The sequence below is a fragment of the Lissotriton vulgaris genome, chromosome 10 (assembly GCF_964263255.1).
Source record: "Lissotriton vulgaris chromosome 10, aLisVul1.2, whole genome shotgun sequence".
Classification (NCBI taxonomy): domain Eukaryota; kingdom Metazoa; phylum Chordata; class Amphibia; order Caudata; family Salamandridae; genus Lissotriton; species Lissotriton vulgaris.
The window spans coordinates 494,674,548-494,699,699 of record NC_141698.1 but is presented as its reverse complement, the minus strand read 5'-3'; the positions used below and the strand labels follow the sequence as shown (position 1 = coordinate 494,699,699).

The 25,152-nt window shown below is 41.7% G+C and overlaps 1 protein-coding gene across 2 annotated transcripts in view; it reads left to right on the top strand.

Annotated features, from left to right (window-relative positions):
• BFAR (bifunctional apoptosis regulator) overlaps positions 1 to 25,152 on the top strand; it is a 357,188-nt gene that overhangs the window by 202,437 nt on the left and 129,599 nt on the right. For both annotated transcript variants that reach the window (XM_086941352.1, XM_086941351.1), the window contains exon 7: positions 9,010 to 9,177. In XM_086941352.1, coding sequence (XP_086797478.1) covers positions 9,010 to 9,177 — 168 coding nt within the window. The remainder of the gene's footprint in view (positions 1 to 9,009; positions 9,178 to 25,152) is intronic.

Sequence of the window (25,152 nt, the reverse complement as noted above, 5' to 3'; positions counted from 1 at the left end):
TCAAGGGATTATAATTGACAAAACAACTTGCGTAATACGCTCTCTGAAGTCTTAGCCTGATGACAGCTTGTCCATGCTACCACTAGGATAGCTTTCTATAAGGTTGCCTTTACAACCACCATCAATAAGGGTCGATTAGACTGGTGCAAGGTGCCCATTAGAACTAGTTGACATCATATGCCAGGCTAACTTCTCACACCCTCTGTCTTTGAATGTACAGCAAATGTGACAAGATAAAAACTAAATGTAATGGCCTGTTTACAGAAAGCTAATACTAGTGGAAGAATACAAGGCTTGCTGGTAAGTAGGCTATGCTCTACGAGATGGAATAACTCAAGCTGGGCAGCCTAAAACAAATAAAGCCAGCAAATATTAAACAAGCACATGTGAGTAACAAACCACAAAGCCTTTTCAAATGTCTCCAAGATGTCTTCAGCAAACCAGACATCTGTGCTGTCTTGTAGGCTTCGACCTAAACATTATGTAAAGTATTTCTGTGAGTAATAGGAACAGGTACACAACTTATCTAGAGATTGCACTTTCTCCTTCTACAAGGAAGAGGCATAGAACTTATCACAGTGCTTAACAGTACTACTTCAGAGGTGAGGATACCCTTCCCTGAAACTTTAATGATTCATTACATCTCAATTAGGGTATCTCCAGTGGATGCTTCTCAGTCCTTGTGAGAAGTGCACCTAAACTCAACAGTCCCTTCGTTCTTGTGCCGATAATACCATTGGTCTTACTTAAAAATATTTCAGTAGAGGGCATCTGCAAGATCATTGTTCCATCTACTCCCTTGCCATATTTGCCTGCAGTAAAAGTCTTTTAATTTTGGCTATGTATGAAACAGCATCTCCATGTTCGCTCAGTAGAAAAGGCGATCTGAACAAGATCGAAATTTCTTTAGGTCAAATGTAACACCCAATTCAGTTATACTATCATCTGTGAAGAAGAGATACCCAAATTTAGCTTCAAGAGATAAAACAAATACCATTGTAAGGATGAACTAGCATGAAGCATGTGCATATCATGGCTGCAAACTTTATAGCCTGTCTAATTTCAGATTATGTCACTATTTGAAAATGGTGCAGAGATAATGTGAGGTCTGCCTTGAAATTAAAGGCAAGATTGAGATAAGTGCTGGGCGTAGGCATGCTTATCACAAGCAAAATTATTAGCACCTCAATAAAAAGAATGTTTAAAATGTTTCAAGTTTGTGCAACACCTCAAACTTTGAAGAAAAACAATCGAATCCAAGTTTATCCTTCTGGATATATACTCCAGGTCCATGGTAGCAAATATCAGTAATCAGTGTATCTCACTCCATGGTAATGGCAGGCATCCTGTAGTGCTATGAGAAATACAACTTTCAGACCGTCCTTCAAACAATCAGATGGAACTTAACTCTGCCAGACCTTTTCCTTTATTGGGGTAGAATTCACGCCCTCAAAAGTAACTACCTGTCCATCTCTCTGTTCCTTTTGTTTCTGGTCGTATGTAAAAGTGGCCTGTGTAATGCCTTGTCTTTTTAAAGAAAAAAAGTTCAATCAAAACTGACTCCTTACGCCTGCTAAAAAACCTGTGAAATCTTGGACAACAACAGGACAGCATACTTCTTCAGGTTTGGAGGAGTATTTGAAAAAGTTAGCACATTAATTGGCTACGGCTTTCTACCTTGCCCGCCAAAGTATGATGATACCGGCCCCATTCAACTGCTACCCTTTCTAGACTCTGAGCACGTGTAGAATGTAGTTCCAGGTATGACACTGAGTTTGGTTAAACTCTCACTCCCCCCTTTAACCTGTCTCTGGGATCTTGGCTGAAGCCTGCCTACTTTACCCTAGGGGAGATGGAGATCTTGCTTTAATGAATAAACAAAGTGGAATCCACTCAGAGTGATAGTGATCCCTAGAGTGATGGGGAACACACAGTGTTGTTTAAATGCCCCTCACACACCAACAGGCCCCTTGGTGTCATGCTTCATCATCGGGGCCTTCGCACCCCTCTACGGGATGCGGCGTGCTACGACTCGCGGATACGCAGGAGCACTTGAAGTGAACTATGTGTGGGGGTGTGTGTTTTATACAAAGGTGTGAGTGAGGTGAGGTGAAAAAAGTGAATAGTTAAAAAATACCTGGCACGTGGGAAAAAAATACTTTATTAAATCCCCGGCTGGTATTATTAAAATAAAAGTGCAGGGCGTGGTTTTTATAGATACGTATTAGGGTATCCAGACCACTGTATCAAAATGTCAACATGTTTCGGAGGTCAAAGCCCCCTTCTTCAGGACAAGGGTTAATGCACTTACCCTCCCCTTACTCACATGTAAAATGTAAAAGTGTCAATAAAAATTACCACAATGTGTAATGTTCCTAACAATGTTATATGTTAGTGAATGTCGTTGCGCCCAATTGGCGTAAGAACTTAAAGTTCCCAAATACAGGACTTCATGAGCCTAAACGTATATTGGGGAATCCTTCCTTTCTAATCAGAAAACGGTTACTGCAACAGCTAATCGCCTGCCTTCCCTCAACGCGGCTCCGATGAAGTCAGGCGATTAGCTGTTGCAGTAACCGTTTTCTGATTAGAAAGGAAGGATTCCCCAATATACGTTTAGGCTCATGAAGTCCTGTATTTGGGAACTTTAAGTTCTTACGCCAATTGGGCGCAACGACATTCACTAACATATAACATTGTTAGGAACATTACACATTGTGGTAATTTTTATTGACACTTTTACATTTTACATGTGAGTAAGGGGAGGGTAAGTGCATTAACCCTTGTCCTGAAGAAGGGGGCTTTGACCTCCGAAACATGTTGACATTTTGATACAGTGGTCTGGATACCCTAATACGTATCTATAAAAACCACGCCCTGCACTTTTATTTTAAAAATACCAGCCGGGGATTTAATAAAGTATTTTTTTCCCACGTGCCAGGTATTTTTTAACTATTCACTTTTTTCACCTCACCTTACTCACACCTTTGTATAAAACACACACCCCCACACATAGTTCACTTCAAGTGCTCCTGCGTATCCGCGAGTCGTAGCACGCCGCATCCCGTAGAGGGGTGCGAAGGCCCCGATGATGAAGCATGACACCAAGGGGCCTGTTGGTGTGTGAGGGGCATTTAAACAACACTGTGTGTTCCCCATCACTCTAGGGATCACTATCACTCTGAGTGGATTCCACTTTGTTTATTCATATGACCCGGGAGACTGAATCCACTGACTCTCTCTCTCCCCCCTCCTGTTAAAATTTGATCTTGCTTTAATGCCAATTAGCTGGACTGTGCAACATGGGAGGAGCCAATCTGCTCTTCTCATCAGGTGCAGGACAATATTTCAACAGGTAGAGGTTTCTGAGGAGCCTTCAAGCCTCCACAATCAAGCTGGGTAGGAGATCCAAGAGCTACTTTGTCTGCGTTTGGGAGCTGCAACATCGCCTTCCAGCTTTTAAATAGAAACCTGCATCTCCTGATCTTCTTGTAATATCAGTGGGTCTGCATGAACCCTTTACCTGTCCCAGAATGTGCAGGGGAGGTTGTCCTGATTTTGAAACAGTTCAAACCATCTTTCTAGCTTTTAAGTTTCCAGAGATAGTGGCATTTGAAATCGGAAGTCCATTTTTTAATGGGAACTGGTGAAGCCATTGGGGGCAAGAAGGTCTGTGTGGCATTTTGGTAGCTGAGATCCAGCAACTGAGTGGATCTCTCCTGTTGTCATGGCTCGCAAAGCTAATGGAGAGGCAAGGCTATGTATTGATTTGAGGGATTGAAATAAAGAGGTTATTGTTGACCATTACCCACTACCCAACCTCACGGAAATGTTGACATCCTTGGATGGAGCAAAGCATTTTTTAACGTTGGACCTTTCTTCACCGCATCATCAGGTCAAACTTCATCCAGCTTCCCAAGACCTCACGACATTCGTAACACCTTTTAGAACCTTCAAGTTTCACAGGCTGCCTTTTGGTCTCATTTCTGCAGCCTCTGTGTTTCAGAGGGTGATGGAGAAGGTTCTGAAAGATGTTGCTTTGATTAAAGTGTATCCAGACAATATACTTGTGTATGGCATTGATTTGAAAGAGCATAATGAAAGGTTGGCTGTATTCTTGGGAAACGTTCTTGCTGTTGGTCTCGCACTGAAGGTTGAAAAGCGTAAATTTCAATGTTGAAGAAATTGAGTATCTGGATCATTTAATTTCTGGTTCAGGTATCAAACCTAAACCTTCCTTGGTAGGAGCTATTTCTAACTTAGACTATCCCAAGGATAAAGAAAAATTGGTAAAGTTCCTTGGAATGGCAGAATTCTATAATAAGAATTCTATAATAAATTTGTTCCCAACTTCTCACAAAAAACTCAAGTCTTGCATGGTCTGTTAAAAAAGGGTTGTGAGGTTGTATGGAGTCAGGCTTGCGATGAAGAGTTTGATAGGATCACACAATATTTGAATGATGCACCTTGTTTAAAAAGCTTTGATCCCTCTTTAGATTCTTATCTCATGACTGATGCAAATTCCAAAGGATTGGGTGCGGTTTATTGCAGGAAGTTGGGGGTGCTCTGAGAAGACCATTTTATTTATTTGCAGGCCTTTGAGAGGGGCTGAGTGTAATTACTCGGTGGTGGAGAAGGAAGCCCTTGGTGTTTACTGGGCCATTCGGAAAGTAAGAAAACCCTTTGAAGTGATCTCTGATCATAAACCTCTAAAACGTGTTTTTTGTAAGAAAGGTGTTGATTTTGTTTCCCATAGGATAAGAAAGTGGATTGTTGCCTTGCAAGAGTTTTAATTCAATGTTTCGTACTTATCTGGCTCCAAAAATATTTTGTCTAATTGTCTTTCCAGGCTATGTGGTACAAATTAAAATTCTGATTTGTCTGAGGTGTGGAATGAATGCCTTAAGACAATATCTTAAAACTTGTTATGTTGAAAGTGCAAGATGGTTGGGGTATCAAGCAAAAGTGTGAAGAGAATTTCAAAGGGTTTTGGAATGATAAGGATGAATTGACTATAATTAATGGAATTTTAAGCGTGGGAGTAAGTTGGGGGTTCCTGATCGTTTGAGAGATAAGCTGGTGGCCAATGCTCATGCAAGCTTTATGGGGATTGCAAAGACCAAGGAAAGGATCATTGAGGCCTACTGGTGGCTGGCCATGGATACATACATAGAGAGAATAGTTTGCAGTTGTTCTTAATGTGCGGGCAGTGACAAGGTGCTGAAGTGTAGAATTCAGCCGATGATAAACAGGGAGCAATCCAGTGATCCGTGGGTGGATGCAGCCATTGATATTCTAGGGCCGGTTAAGTTGAAGTCTCAAGACCGTTATGTTTTCGAGTGTGTGGACTTGTTTTTAAGGTGGCTAGAGGTGAAAAATGTTAATTCTGTTGCATCTGAGGTTGTGATGGTATTTTTGGAGGATCCTTTTGAAAGAGAAGGCTTTCCCATGTCTTTGTTATCTGATAATGGGGTCCAATTTACTTCTCATGCTCTTGAAAACTTTTTAAAGGAAAAAGGCATCAAGCATAAAAAGGCTGCTTTGTACCATCCTGAATGCAATAGTGGTGTGGAGAGATTTGTCAAGGTGCTAAAGGAAGCCATGCGATTATCTTTAGTGCCTGTTGATGATTGGGAAGCTGCGATCAAAAAGAAAGTCTGTGAGTCCAGATTTACGCTTCATTCATCCACTGGTGTGGCTCCTTTTAGGTTGTTTAAAGGAAGAGCGGCCATCACAGACAAGATTCCGTCGTGAGTGGCCTCCAGAAGAAAATTGCTTACAGTAGTGTTGAAAGTACAGGAGCATGGAAAGAAAAGAGAGTTGAAGAGTATGGAAAGGATGAAGGAGTTGTTTGATGTGAGAAAGGCAGTAAAGAAGACATTTGTGGGTGTTGGTGACTGGGTCAGAGTAAAGTTACCAAAGAAGGGTGTGGGTAATTTCTAGTTTGGTAAGCCCTTAAAGATCATTAAATTGTTTAACAATGCGGTCAAAACTAGTGACTATAAAATATGGAATCTTCGTAGAATTGCCAGATGTTCTCTACAAGAAACTGAAAGTGCAGAGGTTCCTGTGACTTTTTCTTCGTCTCAAGCAGTGAGGAGGAGATCTAACCAAATGATGACCACTCCTCGTCATTTGCAAGATTGTGTTCGCTAATGTATTTACTACAAATGTTTTATAAAAGGGGAAGGTGAGGTGGTGTTTTGTAGTATGAAGTTAGCAACCTGTCTTGGTTGCAGTTGCTAGACTATGATGTAACTTAGAAGGCTATGATGTAATTTAAAATGTCCTCCAGAGTGAAAGAATGTTGTTGTTCAATCTTTGGCAGTTGATCTGACTGTCTGGTGGCTGAGGTTTCTTGTGTATGGATGTACAATAAAGTTACCGCCATCCTACCTACTTAAAGTCTCCTGTCTGCTGTTTCATGGTGAGGGCATCACCTCAGTCTGCCTCATCATCGAGGGCCCATGCCAACAGGATATTGCAAATGGTAGCTTTTATCATGTGAGCCTCTAAAATGTAGGTAGGCCATTGCGGGTGCACTGCTATTTGTCCACATTGAACACTAAACAATCATTTGGGCTCTTAATTGGTATTTGGACCCAAGTGAAATGTGTCCTAGTCCACTTGTTGAGCGGATCTCTGACCACCTTTGCATGGAATACCAGAACGTTTGAGAACCCTGAATTGCATGTGTGATTTCATTGTGGAGTTTCTTTGTTTTGTAGACATATGTTTGAACTTAGGTATTTATTTTCTTCATTATTTATTTATTTATGTATTATTTTATTTTTTATGGGAAACTTGGGATCTGGGTTTCAAAAAGGGAGGGAGGCAAAAGGACACTATTTACCACTCAAGATGGTGGAAGGTCCAGTAACAGCTTAGTGTCCGTACAAAGTACTAGAGAGTCAAACCAAAAAGGGGGGTTGCTGTACTGTTCCTAAAGAAAGCAGAGATAGGAAAGTTCTTGCTGGCGTGACCAAGGAGAGGGGAAAGGAAGGGGATGTTATTAATACCCTGGGGAATCCATTATGTTGGATATATTTGCCTCACACACCCCGAGGAGTGTCATGCTTCATCATCGGCGGTTGCTCCTCGTCGGGGAGGCGGTGCAACCCCCGACGGGCACACCTCAGAGAGGGGCTCTTTGGCGGAGATCTTTTTTCCAACTGCCTGTAGGTGAAGTGGGGGTATGTGGGCAGGGAGGTGTATACCTATGGTAAGGTGGCTAAAATGTAATTAGGGGTACCGGAATGGACTTTATTCTGGGGGTCCCCTAGCTACGGTTAAAAAGTGAAGCTAGTCCCCTAGGTGTCAACCAATTATGTTGTGTTACCCTAGAAGAGACTAGTGGTGCATGTGGTCAACATGTTTCTCGCTCTTGGTATATTTACCGCGATTCTTCAGGACCAAAGTGAAGACAACAACATGCTCGTGTCATATGTTTTATAATTTTACCTTAGTGGATCCTCCTATGTCTATGTCTAATGATCATATCCTAGAGGCCACATGAGTGTTCGGCAGGGCTGAACTACAGCGCTAAGCCCAGGGTGTGGCTGAAGTCTGCTGTGTCCGGGTGTAGTGACCTACCCATCCCCGCCGAGCTCGAGTAGACATAGACATAGGAGGATCCACTAAGGTAAAATTATAAAACATATGACACGAGCATGTTGTTGTCTTCACTTTGCACATGCACCACTAGTCTCTTGTAGGGTAACACAACATAATTGGTTGACACCTAGGGGACTAGCTTCACTTTTTAACCGTAGCTAGGGGACCCCCAGAATAAAGTCCATTCCGGTACCCCTAATTACATTTTAGCCACCTTACCATAGGTATACACCTCCCTGCCCACATACCCCCACTTCACCTACAGGCAGTTGGAAAAAAGATCTCCGCCAAAGAGCCCCTCTCTGAGGTGTGCCCGTCGGGGGTTGCACCGCCTCCCCGACGAGGAGCAACCGCCGATGATGAAGCATGACACTCCTCGGGGTGTGTGAGGCAAATATATCCAACATAATGGATTCCCCAGGGTATTAATAACATCCCCTTCCTTTCCCCTCTCCTTGGTCACGCCAGCAAGAACTTTCCTATCTCTGCTTTCTTTAGGAACAGTACAGCAACCCCCCTTTTTGGTTAAACTTGGGATCTGAACATTCCACCCTGGGGTTTGCAGCATGGTACCTCGCATTGGGCTAGAACAATAATTTATTCAAAAAAGTCCGGCATAAGTATCCATAAGACAAATCATGATCCCTCACAGCAGAAGCCTTTGAGAGATCCAGAGAACCAACGAGTTTTGAAATTTTGAAAGTTATGACTTATTTCCTGTCACCTACTGTATCTGACACACTAATTCCTGTGACCCCCTTGAGTAAGCCCTATTTGCTTTCTAAGCCTACAGTGACTTAGTTGTTTAGATGAAGTGAATTTATATTACTGACTCTAGGACAGTAGTTAACACATGAATTCATACCAATACTATATAGTAAAAACATGTCTGCCAGGACCTCACATAAAAGACCGTACTATGATGACTTCAAATTTCACATTTCTATTTAACAATCTTGAGATGTTCTGGATTTGTCCGTATGCTGGCTTTTTATACCGACAACAATTAATTTTTCAAATAACCAGAATACATTTTTCAAATTAGAGATAATTGTTCATGTAAACGTTTTTGTTAGTCATAATGGGATAATGACATCAATAAATTAGGCATTTCATATTTGTGCAGGTCTATCAACTAGTCACCTTGTTTTTACAAGTTCACTGTATTACTAGAAGGCTGATTAGTATTTGCCACTATTGCACACATTTAGATGTCTGGCATGAAAATTGCAAAACTTAGTGTTACTGTACATTTGACATCCATTTCAAATATATTGCCGCAGTTGATATGATTCCTATCTGAAGCTTCTGATGTAGACTCTGGAAAAACGTGTTATTATCCTGTTTTTTTCCAGCTAACTAAATATTTAGCGTAAATGTTGTTTTTTATTCAAGGCAGTAAATCCTGGAAAATCACTGTTCCTGCTGTATGCACTGAAGAGTTCCCCAAGGCTCAGCATGCTTTATCTATACCTATTTGATTACACAGAAACATTTCTGCCATTCATCCATACAACTTGTCCTACACAGTCAGAGGAAGAAGATCTCGTCAGCATATTTTTAGTAAGTAATAAAACATTGATCTTGACAATAAATGTGTATGCTTAATCTCCTGTTAGATAAAGTATTCTCAATTTAGGAAGCAAAGGAGACCAATATTACTATATCATTGATTTTCAGTTTGTTGACATCCAAAGAATAGTCTTTCATTTGGCACCATACTGTAGCTATGTATTGCAGTACTAGACAACCTGCAACCTGACGCGTCTTTTTTTTTTCTCCCCTTGAATGGTACATGTAAATTTGTTTATCTAAATAATTAATACCTTCGTCATCAATCTGCACAAAGAAATGTTTATTATAACAATACGATTCTCTCAGATGACTTCATAGTCTACAGATACAACTGACCATGTTAAAATGCCTCGTAAATTCCCCGTTTGCTAACAATTGGAAAATTAAGGCGGCTTAAACTTAAAAAAATGTCACTTACATTTTTGCAATGTTAAATAAGTAAGATATTACTTCCACTTTGATGAAGGCCTGTCAATTAAGGCTGTTAAGGAATGTTTCTATGGCTTCTCTGAGACTGTTCCAGTAGGAGAGGCCACTTTGGTATCATTGTGAAACATGCCTAACGGCCCTTCTCCAGTAGATTGTTGTCCATTTCTTTATATGTTTCGAATTATTATTTTCTTTCAAGAAGGCTTCTGTAACTTTTTGCAAAGATTTATTTCCTCTTTACTTTGTCTTTATTGTGTTAATATTAAGTTCAAGACTTTTAGGGCTATTAAAAGACAACCTTGCAACTAAAAATGTTTGAGCACTGTAGTGACAAAACCCCAGAAAGCACAATTCCATTGGGTCATCTCAGTTCATGTACTTAAGGTTTGAATCATAGAATTTTCTTTACTATTATTAGGTAGATGAACTCGTGGCCATTAGCAGGATACACTTTGTAAATTATAAAACAAAAATGAAAACACTTTTGGTACAAAAACATGGGTATAATCAGAACACATTCTTTTTTCTCCTAAATTATTTTATCTTGTTTGAATATTCAAATTATAAAGAATACTTTCCACCAGTGAAATAGGATTTGGGCTAAAAAACGCAGGCAGTAAAATTGTGTGTTTTGAATGTAAATCTTAAATGGGTTTAGGATGGTAAGAAGGCTGGATTCGAAGTCAAACTTTATGGGGAACAGAGTTTAAGGAATTTGGAAACATAACATTAATGCACGAGTGAAAGAGTAATATGCTTGGAAAGATCTACATGATATAAAGTGCTTTCAGCCAAATGTACTTTTATAGAGGGTTATAATAATGAGAATAATTTTAATCTTGGTCTGCAACAGCATCTGTATTATGTTGGGGAAAACGGGCATGAGCAATAGATTTTGTTTGTGGACGCAGAAGGGTGAAGTCTCTGCAATGTGGGTTTTGTTAATTATAGATTTCATGACTTTATTTAATTCAACGTCCTTATGTAGTACGAATAATGTGGATAGATGTAACTATAAAAACAAACGAAATAGTGATAAAGTAAGAAATGAATAAAGAAAATACGAAAATGAATTGCAACATTGTAACAGTGGTTTACAAGTTAATTTCATGGTATGACGGCACCAGTATTTGTTCACTAACCCTCTATTCTGGCCAGTTAGCTAAATTATCTTCAAACCAAAAGAGGTTGTCCAAGTTACTTGAGGTGGTCTTTCATCACATACCTTAGCCGAACCAGAGATCTGTTGTTCTGTACTTCGAGTAGAAGGTTTTATTTCTTGCCCTTATTCCAGCAAGCTAATAAGGTCAATCTGGCTCCAAAAAACCTTCAGATGGTCTTAAAAAGAGATGTTTACAGCTCTGCATGCACAAACCAAGTCTCACAGAAAGTCGAAGATTCATCTCTTTACCTAATAGTTACTAATACAAAGCTTAACTTCATTTTATGAATCACAGGATATTAATAGAAAATCGTAAAGGCTTGAATAATTCTCCATCGTCTGTGTTGACCCTGATAAACTTTTGCATAGTTTACTTTCATGAAGATTACATTGTGGCATGTCTTTATCCATAAGGCCATGTAAAATCATAGACAATAATGTTTGTTAGAAATTTAATTTTTCTTGTGAATGTCCATAATGTTGTCATAGAGTGCTCAAACGTATGCGCATTGCAGCATCTGTCCTACACAAACCCCTTTAAATATTGTGTACATGATGGTGGAAAATGTAGCCTCATAGCTTACATTAGAAGTAAGGAAAAGAGACCTGTCCCTGTAAAAACCTGGAAGCATCCTCTTTCTATAATGAATTGTACTGGCAGTTGCCTCCCATAGTCAGTGATTTTTTTCTGGTTTGCTTCAGAAGGACCTCTGAACTAGGGGTGGATGGAACTCGTAGAGTTTCACTCTGCAGAAATCTGCAGAGTTACATCACACTGAGATTCCGAGAAGTTTCACTGAAGGGCTGAAATATGCATGACGCGCTGCAATTTAGCGCCAGTAGTGTGAGCAGTGCTGAAAAATCGGTGCAAACTGCACCATGCAGTGCGCCAAGTGCACTGCTATTAGAGTTGGTGTCGCTGCATTTCTGGCAGAAAATCTACTTAAGAAGCAGCATTTGACCATGACCGTACATGACATCCCGCATTAGAAAATGGTGCCAGGGGATGCCAAATATTGCTCGTTCTCACATTTCTGAACTCTGGCAGGAAGAAATTCCTCCATGAGGTGATTTGTGGAGTTTGGCTGGAACTCCATGTTACAAGAGTAATGAGGAGTTACCAAATTCCTCCAGTTCTGCCGTCTGAAAGAAACATTCCGCCTACCCCTGTGAGGTTTTCACACCTCAAAAAAAGTTTGCTTTTTCACTCAACATCATTTTAACAACTGCTGTCGAGTGAAATGATTTGTTTTTCTCTTGACTCTAATATTTTAGTCTGAAAGCCATCCCTTTTTAGGTTTTGCCTGGCGAAAAGATGCGCTCTGCGCATCTTTTTCGCGCAGGCGAAAACCTATTGAGATATATACGGGAGACAGGAACGGCCTCCGTCTTTCATTGGCTAGCTCCATAAATGGAGGCTAGCCATTGGAAGACGGGCCTGTCCGTCAATGCCGGACCAGATTCGGGGGCGTTCCCGAGAATTTTTGGCTTTTGGCTACGTCGCACGACGTCAGCCAAAAGCCGGGAACGCCCCCGAATCTGGTCCGGCATTGCCGGCACCTCCCTTGCTGCTCGGGACGGGTCTCCTCTTTTGTTCCTTGCTGCCCAGGCCTGGAGGTGAGTGACCTTCTTCCCCCCCCCCCCCTTCCTGCTCGATCCCCGCCCGGGGGTTTCTTCGGGCCTTGTGGCTCGCTGTCTGGAGCGCTGTTGTATTGCTTGGGGGCTGTGTACCAGAGTTATTTATATTTTGTCTTTTCCTTTGTTTGCCAAGGGATTCCATTTCTTTCTGTGACCTTCCCCCCCCCCCCTTTTTTTCCTGCTCGCTCCCCGCCCGGGGGGTTCCTTCCGGCTTGGAGGCCTGCTGCTTTGACCGCTGTGAGTGACTTGGGGATGGGGTACAAGAATTATTGGTTTTCTACGTTGCTTAGTCTGCCGAAGGAGTTTAATTCTGGTGTGGGATTTATTGTTTGTTCGGGTGTGGTAGGTTTTTCTTTTAGGATTAGCTTGCGGGGCGGTTATAGGGGTCACGCAGTTTCCGTTCTTTGATCCTGGATCTGCTTTAGTTTACAGTCTCATTGTGACGCATTTTCTCTATTGGGGGGGCGGGTGTGTGGGGTGGAGCGTTAGCTTGTGTATTTACAAGGGGACAGTATTGGGCTCTAAGGTGTCCTATGTTCTCCCTTTTGCGGGACGGGTCTCTATGGGGGGATTTTCGTAATGTTGCTTAGGCCTGCCTTTTGTATGTTACTGTGGGGGTTGGGGCTCAGGGCACCGGGTTGGGGGGCGGTAATTATCAGTAATGTTGTTTGTCTCTGTTATCTCCTTACTGCCTTAACTAAACATTAACCTAATGAAAGGAATGTTGCGATTTTAATTTTGGCACGTAATGCACCATTTGACCAATGACAAAAACGTCTAAAAATTATAAAGTTAAAATCCTAGAGACTGGTTGTTAAATTAGTGCTTTGTTCCCCTATTTACGCCAGCATTTATAACGATTCTTTAAATACAAACGAGAAAGGTCCAAATAAAAAAAAAAATAACAACAATTGAAAATAGGTAGCGGTAGACTGAGGCAGTGAATGGTGGGCGGATCCTGGGGTGAGATAGAGGGTCACAGAGGGGAAGTCAGCGAGGGCGGTAGAGGCAGTGAGGGGTGAGTGAAAGGTCTAGATGGCGCCATACATTGTGAATAAGGGAAACGGGCTGTGAGTGAAACGGGAAATGAGGGGCAGCAAGGAAGACGGAGGTAATGCGGGAGAGCCGGTGAGACCGAGACCCTCTCACAATAGCTTATCCTGCTCACACGGGCCTCGTGAGAGCAGATAATCCGCGGGAGCATCCAGAGGCTGCTTTCCTCTGGTAGCTGCAGCATCGAGGAGAGACCAGCCCGCCACCCTCCTCAGAGGAAACCGTATCTGAGCGTCAGCTGGTGCCCCCACCGACCGGGGGAGGCGCCCAGTATCGTGGGAGAGGAGATTCGCCCCGATTCCTGCCTCCACCGGAGAGGAGAAATGAGGCCACAGCAGCAGGAGGCGGCCGGGCCCGGCGATGCCGAGGACCCCTGGAAGGAGTGCATGGACACCGCCGTGCAGCTGGCACTGCGGGCTGGAGAGGTGAGCACAGAAGCAAGCGGCCACAAGGTGGAGGTGGGGTGGATCTGGGGGGGGGGAAAGGCTCCGGTGGATAGAAGGGTCAAGATGGGAGGGACGGGTCCTCTCGAGGGAGCTTCGGCCTAGCAACGATCAGGGCTTTCGGAGTTAGGGTAAGGGGGCGTGCGGACGATCAGCAACGCTCTCGGCTGTGTAAATCACTCAACGGTTGAGGGATGTTATAAAAGAACCCCTTTTCATCCATGGGAATGAGTGAACTACTTGCACGCCTTAAACAGATTTAGAGTGTGACACTGTAACCCACCCCAAATCTTCGGCTGGGTGATTCAAACCCCGATCGAGGCAGTGTGACGCCCCATAAAAAATTGTGGTGGAATCTGTAATTTTCGATACTATTCTTTCCTAAGTTTTAATTTGTCCCTGGTTTTTAACATGGATATTTCAGCTGCTTTGAGCTATGGCAATGAGTTAAGTGCTCCAAGCTAATAATTGTGGTTGACCTGCTGGATACATGTTCTGATCCAGGCAGGCCCCCTGATTGTTTCTTTTCTTCTCCTGTGAGTCACAGAAGAAAGCTAGTTGGTTTCTGTTTTGATAACTTTTGCACTTGGCATAATGAACATTTCTTTTTTTAGCCTTACAAGCTATCTTGTGCGTAAGTACAAAAGTGAGCAGCTGTTTTTTTTTTTTTTTTGCAGCTGTATTTTCCAGTTTTTGGGCTTTCCATCCTGAAGTTACCCTGTGTTTTGATTTTTGGCTAAATATAAGCTTCCCTACTCTGCAGTTACAGGTGTCGTGTAGGGGAGGGGCACGGTGAAGGGTTGGTGTATTTCCAGTGGTTAAGCAATGGCGAAGACAAAATGTAAATACCCATTGGTAAAGAATTAGGAAGACAGCATGGAGAATTTCCAGGTTTGAGCTAATAAGACAGAATCAACAATATTTTGGCGCATAGACTGAGTAACAACTGGTGAAAGAGGTAATGAATGTCAGTGCTGGAAGCAAAATTAGTGCACACCCATAAGGCCTAGTACCACATTCAAAATAAAAGCAGTTTTTTTAATGGACTCTGCTTGTGCCTCCTTGTGCCCCTGTTGCGCCTCTGTGTGCCCCTGTTGCCTGCTTGTGCCTCTGTGTGCCCCTGTTGCCTGCTTGTGCCTCTGTGTGCCCCTGTTGCCTGCTTGTGCCTCTGTGTGCCCCTGTTGCCTGCTTGTGCCTCTGTGTGCCCCTGTTGCCTGCTTGTGCCTCCGTGTGCCCCTGTTGCCTGCTTGTGCCTCCGTGTGCCCCTGTTGCCTGCTTGTGCCTCCGTGTGCCCCTGTTGCCTGCTTGTGCTGTGTGGGTGTGTGTGGAGGGCTCCGTCTGGCTGTGTGTGTGGGAAGCTTTGTGTGGCTGTGTGTGTAGGAAGCTTTGTGTGGCTGTGTGTGTGAGGGGCTTTGTGTGGCTGTGTGTGTGTGGGGCTCTGTGTGGCTGTGTGTGTGGGGGGCTCTGTGTGGGTGTGTGTGTGGGGGGGGCTCTGTGTGTGTCATTTGCGGGAGATAAAGCTAGTGGCATTGTAAATGACAATGCCATTTATTTATGTTAAAAAAACATTAATAAAAATAATGTCAAGAGCAATGCCAATAGCTCTAACTTTAACAAAGGCAAAACCATTGCATTGTAAATGCTTGTCTATAAGTGCCCTTCAAGTGGAAGGAAGAAGGCAGTTAGAGATGCCCACAAGTTTCTGTGTCCGCCTCCCAGTACCCCACTCTGTCAAAAAAGTTTGACATTTGGAAAACAAATAATGTATTAAGAGAATTCTTGAAACCAGGAAAGGCATCTAACTTAGGGGTGTGGTTCAGGACATAAGGGCTACAGAAGGAGAAAAGCAATCTTAAAAGGTCAGTCTCTATCTACATCCCATCAAAGGAGAACTCAGTGGTGACCCTGCACCGTTGAAGCTCCAAATTATCGATGTTAGAATACTCAAGATTGACAATGAGAAAATCTCTTTTGGGCAATATTTAATCCCAGATCGATGTTGAGTAGTTCCCCAACATCATATGCCGGATCTTCCAGGTAGTCTAATAATTCCATGTGAGGATCCAGTCTAGACACCTTTAATACCTTTTAATTCGTTTTCCACTAAAATACTCCTCTAAAGCGGCCTTTATATACTCTTTGAGAAATTGGAATCCCTCATCTCCTACTATAGCAGCATCTCTTTTGTCAGTGAGCAAAATACTGAGATCACCCTCACAAGCTCAAATTCCTTATTATGGCCCATCACACTTTTCCTGCATACCTACTTCACCGGCTTATTCTCCATCCAGAATCTTTCTAGCATACAATACTCTAACTTATCAGGACGTTCTTTCCAAAGGAGCGGTGAAGCTTAATGTAAATGTATAGGCATTTATATAGCGCACTACTTACCCGGAGGGTCCCAAGGCGCTTCGACCGCTGCAAAACCCTTCCTGGCTTCCCTGAGAGATGGTCCCTTAATGGGTATCTCCAGGGTGAGACCAGGCATCCCCGGCGGTCTGGTGGGGCCGTTAGTGAAGATGAGGCAAGCTAGTGCCCAGAGTTGCCGAGTGTGATCGCTGATCAGAGTGGGCACCGAGGCGAGAGAATTATCGGGTCCGCTGACCCTGGTCCAGAAACCTGCCGCGCCAGGAATCGAACCCTGGTCCCGGGCCGTCCTCTGCTCTCGGGTCTGCCGCCTCTAACCAGTGAGCCACACTACTTCACTATGTTCATTTAGACAATCCCCAGCACGCAGTGTTTGTCGTTCTGGAGATTTTCCAGCTAAGGCCTGCGCCCAAGGTTCTTTTAATACTTCACCAGAAGGAGGATTATTATTATGAATTCAATATATTTCATGAATCGTTGCCTTGAAAAATAGGTGTTTCCTCAAAACGTGTTGGCTGTGATCTATTAAAAAAATTATTTGTCTGAAGAAAAATGAGGAATAAAGAAAGATTATGAAAAGTTTTGAATACATTGTTCATGTTATTGGTGCATCATATATGTCGAATAATTAACAAATATTCTGCTTTCAAATAAATCTCAAATCTATACCCCACCAGTGGGTTTTGGGTGCTGAGCATGCTATCTCTTGACCCCATCCTTTCTCCTATTATTGGTGAAATGTTGATAGACGAGTCCCAGACAAAGCGTGACCACATCAGCATGTAGTGGCATAAAAAGGTGTCTAGTAATGAAGTTGAGCCCCGCTTTGCATTTGGTTGTCTGAGCCCAGAGGCAATAGGTTTCATAAAGATTGCAAAACAAATGGGGAACAGGGGGCTTCCCTTCTTAGTCCCCCTTCATATGATGAAAGGCTCAGATACCAAACCTATTCTGATGGATGCTTGTCACAAGGCGCTTGTAAAGTAATTTAAATCAGTGAATGAAATTTACGCTAAATCCATCTTGCTTCAATAGCAGAAAAATATGTTATCATTCCAAAGCATCAAATGCTTTAGTGGCACCAGTAGATGCAGCAACAGCTTTGATCTTTGGATGAAGCTGGTGGATCAAGGCAAAAATGCTACAAAGAATATGGGACCTAATCTATCCCATATAAACCCTGATTGGTCCGGTCTGACTACATCTGGGAGAAGATTAAATATCGTATTAGCTAAGAGTTAGGCTAAATTTTATTGTCACCATTTATCATTATCAGTGTGCGTTGAGTCACAGTGCTTCACCAGCTTAAGGAGCATGATGAGCAGCACTTCGCAGAGTGAGGGTAGGAGAGAGTCCTTATTCCCTGCCTCTTCTTACATTGCCAACAAATGTAGCACTAGTAGTCATTCTTATTCTTTGTAGAACTTGGGTGGAAGTCAGTCTGTTTCGCATGCACGGCAAGGAGACATTCTAATATTGACTTGAATAATCGCCTCAGTAGTGACAGGCATGTCTAGATATGAACAATGAGAGACCAAGCCAGGCACCGGTGTTACCATGTCAGGAAAGTTGGATACATCAGCCTCTACGAGCTCTGTTTTAGACTGCTATAAAGGTCAGTGTAAAAACTAACAAATTGTTATAGGATTGTAGTGAACTAGACCAGAGACATCAAGGATCAAAGCGCTTTACATGAGCACCAGTTTCATTACAGACGGACACATTAATTTTTGTTAGACATGGGAATATTAAGTGATTTGCCCAGAATCACAGGATGTTGAGCGTCGCTGTCGAGACTCGAACCCGGTTCCCCAGCTTCGAAGTCGACTGCTCTAACCGCAAGGCTACATCCACTCCTTTTCTCCCCATGAATTTGGGTGATCCCAGTGCTGGCCCAGGGATGTCTAAGAAGGCATGCGAGTGTCCGTTATCACCCTCGCCATATATTCTGGCTTTGTCTTCCCTACCCAGATAGGTAATTTCCCATGATCATTACACTCTTCAAGTTTGTCCGATATATCAACAAGAAGACCTTTATTCCAGAATTTTAGTCTAGAAGTTTCTTATCAAGCCGGCCAATATGCCTAAGGATCGTTTTCAAGATACCACACTGCTAGTAACCTCTGTTTACTGGTTTGAAAGCCTACCACATGACTCCAGGATTAGTCACAGAGTTCGCATTGTAGGTAAAATACTCTGCAATTACAGTGCAGATATCATCCCGTAAGACCTAATCCTGCAAAGTATAGGCGGCAAACTCCAAGTGAATGCCTTACATGAGTTGTAGGAGAAGAAATTTCGATGAAGGCCAGAGTATAATCTGATAAGGTTCATGGTTTGTGTTAGATTAGTGTGGTGCTAGTGCATACATCTCTAGAGGCCAGCCACTTACAAATCCTATACCAACAGTTATGTGCAATACAAACACATGGGCCTCAAGATGCTCCGGGTGTCTGGCGTGCCTTATGTCTGCATCTGCAATAATCTCACCCAGTCGGGCAACACCCATTGGGTGTGTGTAGGTGTGACACATCAATGTTTTATCTGTCTAAATTTGGATGCAGTGTAATGTTGAAATCCGAACCCCAGATAGGAGCCTTTGTAATGAGTTGCATTATCTCCATCCAGAAACAGTGAAAAGCAACAGTGGGCCCATGTACGCAGACCTGGACAATAAGGGTGCCTACAAAGGTTCCCTGCATTATAAACATATCTGCCCTCGGGCTTTCGTACAGTTTTATGTACTGGAAAAGGGAAGCGCCTTCTGAAGAATGATGGCTTTATCACTGGCATAAGACAAGTAGGAGGCCTCCACTATCAGCCACTCTTATCTATTCCATCTGAAGGCAGGAAATCTTTGGGTTAGTGATATGAGTTTCCGGCATTATCCACCGAAATGTGTCGACACCTAGTTTTTGTTAAATTTGAGCAACAAAGTTTCACTAATTGAAAAATAAATACATTTTTACAATTTGTCACCATTATGGATTCCTATAAATTAACACCATTTTATGACAAATATGATTCTTATGTGTTGTCTCTTCTTTTGACCTATGTATCTATGTGAGCTTTCCAGTGTTTTCTTTTTAGATTAATTTGTACTTTTTGGTCAAATTGATTGAATATATTTGGTATTAAATTTGATAATAGATACTTGTTTCTTTGGTTCTTTCAAGACTGGGTGTATGAATGTGTGGTAAGCAAAGAAGCGTTTTGGCAATTGAGGTGTGTGATTTTAGGTATCCATGGGAGTAAATTTATGACTGTTAAGTACTTAAGGGGCTGGCCTGGAAATTAGTAGTTGAAAGCATGAGCACATTCAGCATAGGTCAGGAGAATTCTAAGTGAAGAAAGAGATACATATATGTAAAGGCTGGTGCAAGTTGTTGTGAACGACCTGGGCACATGATCCTTTACCTTTCTATATTTCTGAATGGGAAACCCCCACTGCACCTCATAGGTCTGTGCACTCCTAATGGAAGCAGGTGAAGACTCCTACACACGGATGATGGTCTGATTAAAACTTCAGCTGATAAAGCCTTGCTAAAGTAGGTTCATCTTGCAACCCCACACTCTGGCGACTTAAAAGATAGACATATGGACGTGTTCCGTCCATTAGGGACATAATCAGGGCTTAAAACCTTATTATTCGCAGTTAGTTTTTAACCGAATACCCCTCTTGGCAGCATCCGTCTGTCCTTTCAGTTGTATGTGTGATCTTTCAGTTCCTCTGTTCAATTCTAAATGAAGTCCATCTGGTCGGTGCGATCCTTCCCGCCAAGTGCTAACAGCGAATAATAATGTTTTAGGCCCTATTTATGTCCCTAATTGACGGAACGCGTTGGCTGACATTGATTATTATGGTGTGATCTGGAGTTATGAAGAGAACATTGTGAAACAAAATACATTAATTGGATACATATAAAACTGCCTATGAACTTTTTGTGAATTGAGCTACGTAAAGAGTAATTAACTTGGGAATTTTTATGAATTAAAGCGCTCCTTTCGGATCAACGTTATGTTGTGTTTAAAATTGGTCCAGTGGCGGTGGGACCACTGAGAGCAGAGTGCGTCCTAAAAAATTGGAAATACCGTTACCAGGATTATACCCCTGTTCGCCCGATTCTTGCCCACACCCCTGGACGTTGTGTTTGAGTATTAAGTGTCCTGGTGCACCACAGTGCATATAGAAACCTGATTTTTGGCAACAGTGTTCTCAGACTGAGATAATGGGCCTCTGTTTGCATAGACCTCTTCTTGAGAGGCTTGAACATGAATGCTGTCGCTCTCCCAAGAAGTTAAGGCTTTCGGTGTCGTTCCTGGTATCATCACCAAAGTCCTTTTTCCAGCTCTTCTCTGATTCAGGCAATATTTAGTTAGAAGTGCCTTATCTATCATATCTGCAAAGGTAACAGGTCTGGGAAGGTGCATCGACGCCTCATTGATTTTATTCTTCAATCCTCTATGGAATAAGATTATCTGAGTCCTTTCTATCTCATGGTTTTTGCATCCAGTTGACAAATGTGTAGTGTATGGAAGGACATCAAAATTTCTTCTTCACAAAAGGTTTAGTTGGCTGAAGAAAATCAATTCAGGAACTTCCCCAAAAATGTCACCGCCTTTACAAAAGTGAAATTCAGACAGGGATCCGAAGAAGAGGAGCTGCCAAGGTGACACTTTTCTGAGCAAGGTATTTCTTAAACAGACTATTTTTAAGTGATCCCTTACAAATTGAGTTGTAAATAATCCACAGTGAAAGAATCCAAAAATGCCTTTAATTTCAGTGGTTCCGTTGAAAATCAAGGGGCAAATATGTGGCTACAGGAAATTCCACTGCCTATGCAGATAATTGTTTTCAGTAAAGGGAATTTTTCATTCTACAATTGTTGTTTTTTGTACTTGCTGTTGAATTGCTAGCCCTAGAACCTTGTGTTGAGTCTAGAGAGATTCTTTCATTGGAAGCCATCGTAGATGCGAAACTGGAATCCAAATATGTTGGTGCCACAGACTGTCAGGTGTCAGACTGGACTGAGGCTTCTGTCCTGCCTATGGTGTTGCCTGATATTAGCACAACCCCATCCTATAGCCATGGGACTACCTATGCAGAGCACACATTGTGTTGTTTTCATGTATCCTCAAGAAACGTGGCAATGGAGGAAAATCTCAAAGTAGAACTAACTCTGAGGCAGATGAAGTAGTTTGAAGAAGAGTATCAAGATGCAGCTATCCAGGAGACTAAGTTGAAGGATCAGGATCAGGAGACTTGCAGGAGTGATTTGCAGAGACTTTTGAATTCAAGAAATTACGGCGGGTGAAAATTGGGGGGTAAAGTTTGAAGCTAGGTAAAAGAAAACAAGAGAAAATTTACTATAGGACGCTTTCTGTTCAAACTTCCCCTGAATTCAGCAGTCTTTCATACTAATAAGACAACATGACCTCCCAGAAGACATCATTGGATTGAGATGTAGCCACAAAAATCTGATATTCGTTGGTTTTTTTCCCCCGAGCAGCACTTTATGGAATTCAAAATCACGACTTTTCAACCCTTCCTAACAATACTAGAGGAATTTATAACTACCCAAAACATTCCAGGACAGACATTATAATGGTAAATAAGCCTCCTGAAATATTTGGGGGAAGTTGGCCTTTTCCCAAATATTCTAGGACTGGAATTAGAATACTAAATTTGACCTCTGTGTCTGCCAAGTTCTCTGGTGCCCAGAGTGTGCCGTTCATGGCAAGAAAAACAAATGTGTCAGAAATCCACTCTACCCACCGTCTTGGATCAGGAATGCAGTATAGATCAGCTCTGCTTCTGAGAAACTGTGGTATAGAGAAGGAAATTTGGAGGGTTACAGAAGGTAAATAAATGGCTTTCTGAAATAAACAAGCTTTCCCTTCCACCCTTTTTTCCCCAGATGTTGTTTCAAGAGGTTTAGGCCTTGATGGGGGAAAGGTTGAACTGGTTGTGAATCTGGAATGCTATTGTGGTGTACCCGGTGTCGTCACGGAGCACCACTAGCTTATACAGTTTATAGTATCCTTGGAAATTTGAATAAGTAGATTCCACATGTAAGAACTCACAACCTTGAACTATGGTAAGGAGTTTATCAGTGAATGACACATTAACCATCAAAATCTCAGTTTTGATTTGGCTTAGTTTATTCCTACAAACTTTGCCAGCATGAGTTGGTAGCTCACATAATGTCAGTGTTTTCAAGATTCGGTTCAAGGAAAAGGTCAATATAGTCTTATTTGGGTTTCGTGAGTGTTTTGTTGGGCCTTGGATTTCAGGACATTCTCATATTATTTGCCATCAGTTCATAAAAAGTGCAAAGAGGTGAAGGAAGGAGAGGCAGCTGTTGTGGATCCCTCTACTGATTTCAACAGCATTTACTTGTTTGCTGTTAACTGAGGTGATGCTCCCTCGTAAACATTTTCCAGTAACCCAGTGAACTGGGAAACAAAGCCCAATTAATTATAATGCTGCTCAGTGGAATTCCTATGGCACCAGCTCAAATACCTTTTCAGCATTTAGCATCATAGTGGCCAGTGGCAACTCATGACTATATGGAAGTCCGAAACGTCTATCAAATAATGCATAGTTAATACAGGAATTTAACAAGTGGTCGCCTTGAAGTGATTGAGCCCAACTAAACCTTCCACTACACAAGGATTCATATTCAAGCTCATAATGCTTATTTGGCAGTGTGATAAGACAAGGATAGTTCTCTGCAATTAATGATCTTGAGAAACTTACATTTTCCCTTTTGTTTACAGTCATTGAATTAAAACAAGCATACTTACCAAGTTCCAGTGCTTTCTTTGTAATGATCTTGAGGCCTTCACAGTTTTCCCTTAAGTCACCAAATATATTCCCTCAGATCATGAAGCGTCTGATTTCTATGTGATGCATGTAGGTCTTTGTTATTACAGATATTTCATTTCTGCAGTTCATTGGTGGTTTCCATGATCATTTTGGTTAGAACAAATCCATTTCTTTTTTCAGTTCTAATTTATGCCAGGTAAGGATATGGATTGGCTATCCCTACAAAGACGTCTTTTTTCAGAAAGTGTCAATAAGAATTTAGTTTAGTAGATTACATTTTGTCCTCCTGTATAATGTAGTTTATTTGGCCCTTTCCAGGATGCCTACAATTTATTTTTAATGCACAGGACATATTTTGGTTGGCCAGAATCTAGTTTTTACTCACTTCTCCAACCACAAATAAACCTTTAACTGTTCACTTACTTTGTGACATAAAATATATTTTTTTCATCTTTGAAATTTTAAGTTGTTCATACTCAGAGTTTGCTTGCATAGGGTACTCTTGTATTAGGGTGCTTAATGTTGCGTTTTAGAGTTATTTGATGATTGCAACAATTTCCACTCAACTGTTCTATTACTATGTACTCTGGTATCTTCCTTTCACTCCTTTCCAGCTGGCAAGTAAATGCCTGGCAAGGTAGGCATGCTTAGAATAAATAATGCTGTCAGAATAAAATAACTCTTTGCATGAGCGTACCTCCACCTATGTATCATCCATTTGCTCAAGAACTCATCTTGATCAAGTTGCCCTTTCTAATCTGAGACCAGTGAAGAGAATACCCTTTTACCTATACTGGAAATAAATCGGCTATTCAGCTGAACAAAGGTATTAACATTCTCATTTTCTTATACCTCGACATGGTCTGGCTACATATAAAACTGATGGACAGAGAAGACAATGCTGCAACTGTTGAATGATTCCCTTTGTAGCCTTGAAGACTTTTTTTCTTTTTTTCTATTACTTCTTGATTATTCTCCAGTCGTCAGTGTGGTCGACCTAGAAGAGAGCATCTTGTCACTATCACTACTATTTTCGTTCTGTTTAGAAGCTATCATACTGTTTCTCTGCCTTTTTCTTAAGAATATCATAATTCAGCCATTTTGGATTTTGTAAGTCCCCTTTCTCCTGCTATCGACTTTCAGGGTATCCTATACTTGATCTCATTATCAACACTCCTTAATGTATACATAGGATTGTTTTTCTGGGGTTGAAGCAGTTGTTCACCAATATGTGATTGATGCTTAATCCTATCCCGAGATCTTGCCTATAGATCACCTCAAAGTGCTCAATTCTTGCTACACCAGAATTGATTGTGAATTGTATTAATTGACCCTTCCTTAAACTGAAACATCTAAGACTGACCTCCTGTTTGACCCAGAGAATAGCCCTTCCTAAATCCAGTATATAATTCTCTTTATTTTGAATTTTTTTTTTTGTTTCTTTTCATGCTATTTTCTGAAAATAGTCGCCCGTCCAAGTAAATGTAACAAAGCTGAAATATTGTATTTGGAATATGATGCTCCTTCTTTTGAGCTACAGTACTGTAGTTTCATGAAAGCCCCTGCTTAATCTTTGTTGCAAAGCCTTGTGTGTAATCCAGGTATCTTTTTAGAAAATACAGTTGCAAACAGTAAAATGTTTGAGTTTAGAAATGCACATGGCTTCTTCCTGACACATGACTGCTTCTTGTGCGAAACAGCTCTGATAAGTAAAATTCACAACTTCCCTTTTTTCTTTGCATATTTAATCTGAACCTCAAAATTAAACATCCTAAGAAAAGCCGTTATGGAAGTGGATTCTTACCTCATACAATTTCAGTTAGATTTTTTATAATGAATTTACCAGACTTGGTACGTGAATCTACAGACTCGTTCAATTGGTTTCCTTTGGAAGTTGGAGCAAATAGCAGTCCCCAAAATATGTTAACGGTGCTGTACTTAACAAGATGACTTTAACTGTACATAGTGGAATTCGAGCACTAAGTAATAATGGAAGCAAAACTGAAAGACTCACTTTATCAATTTTGTCTTTCCTTTGC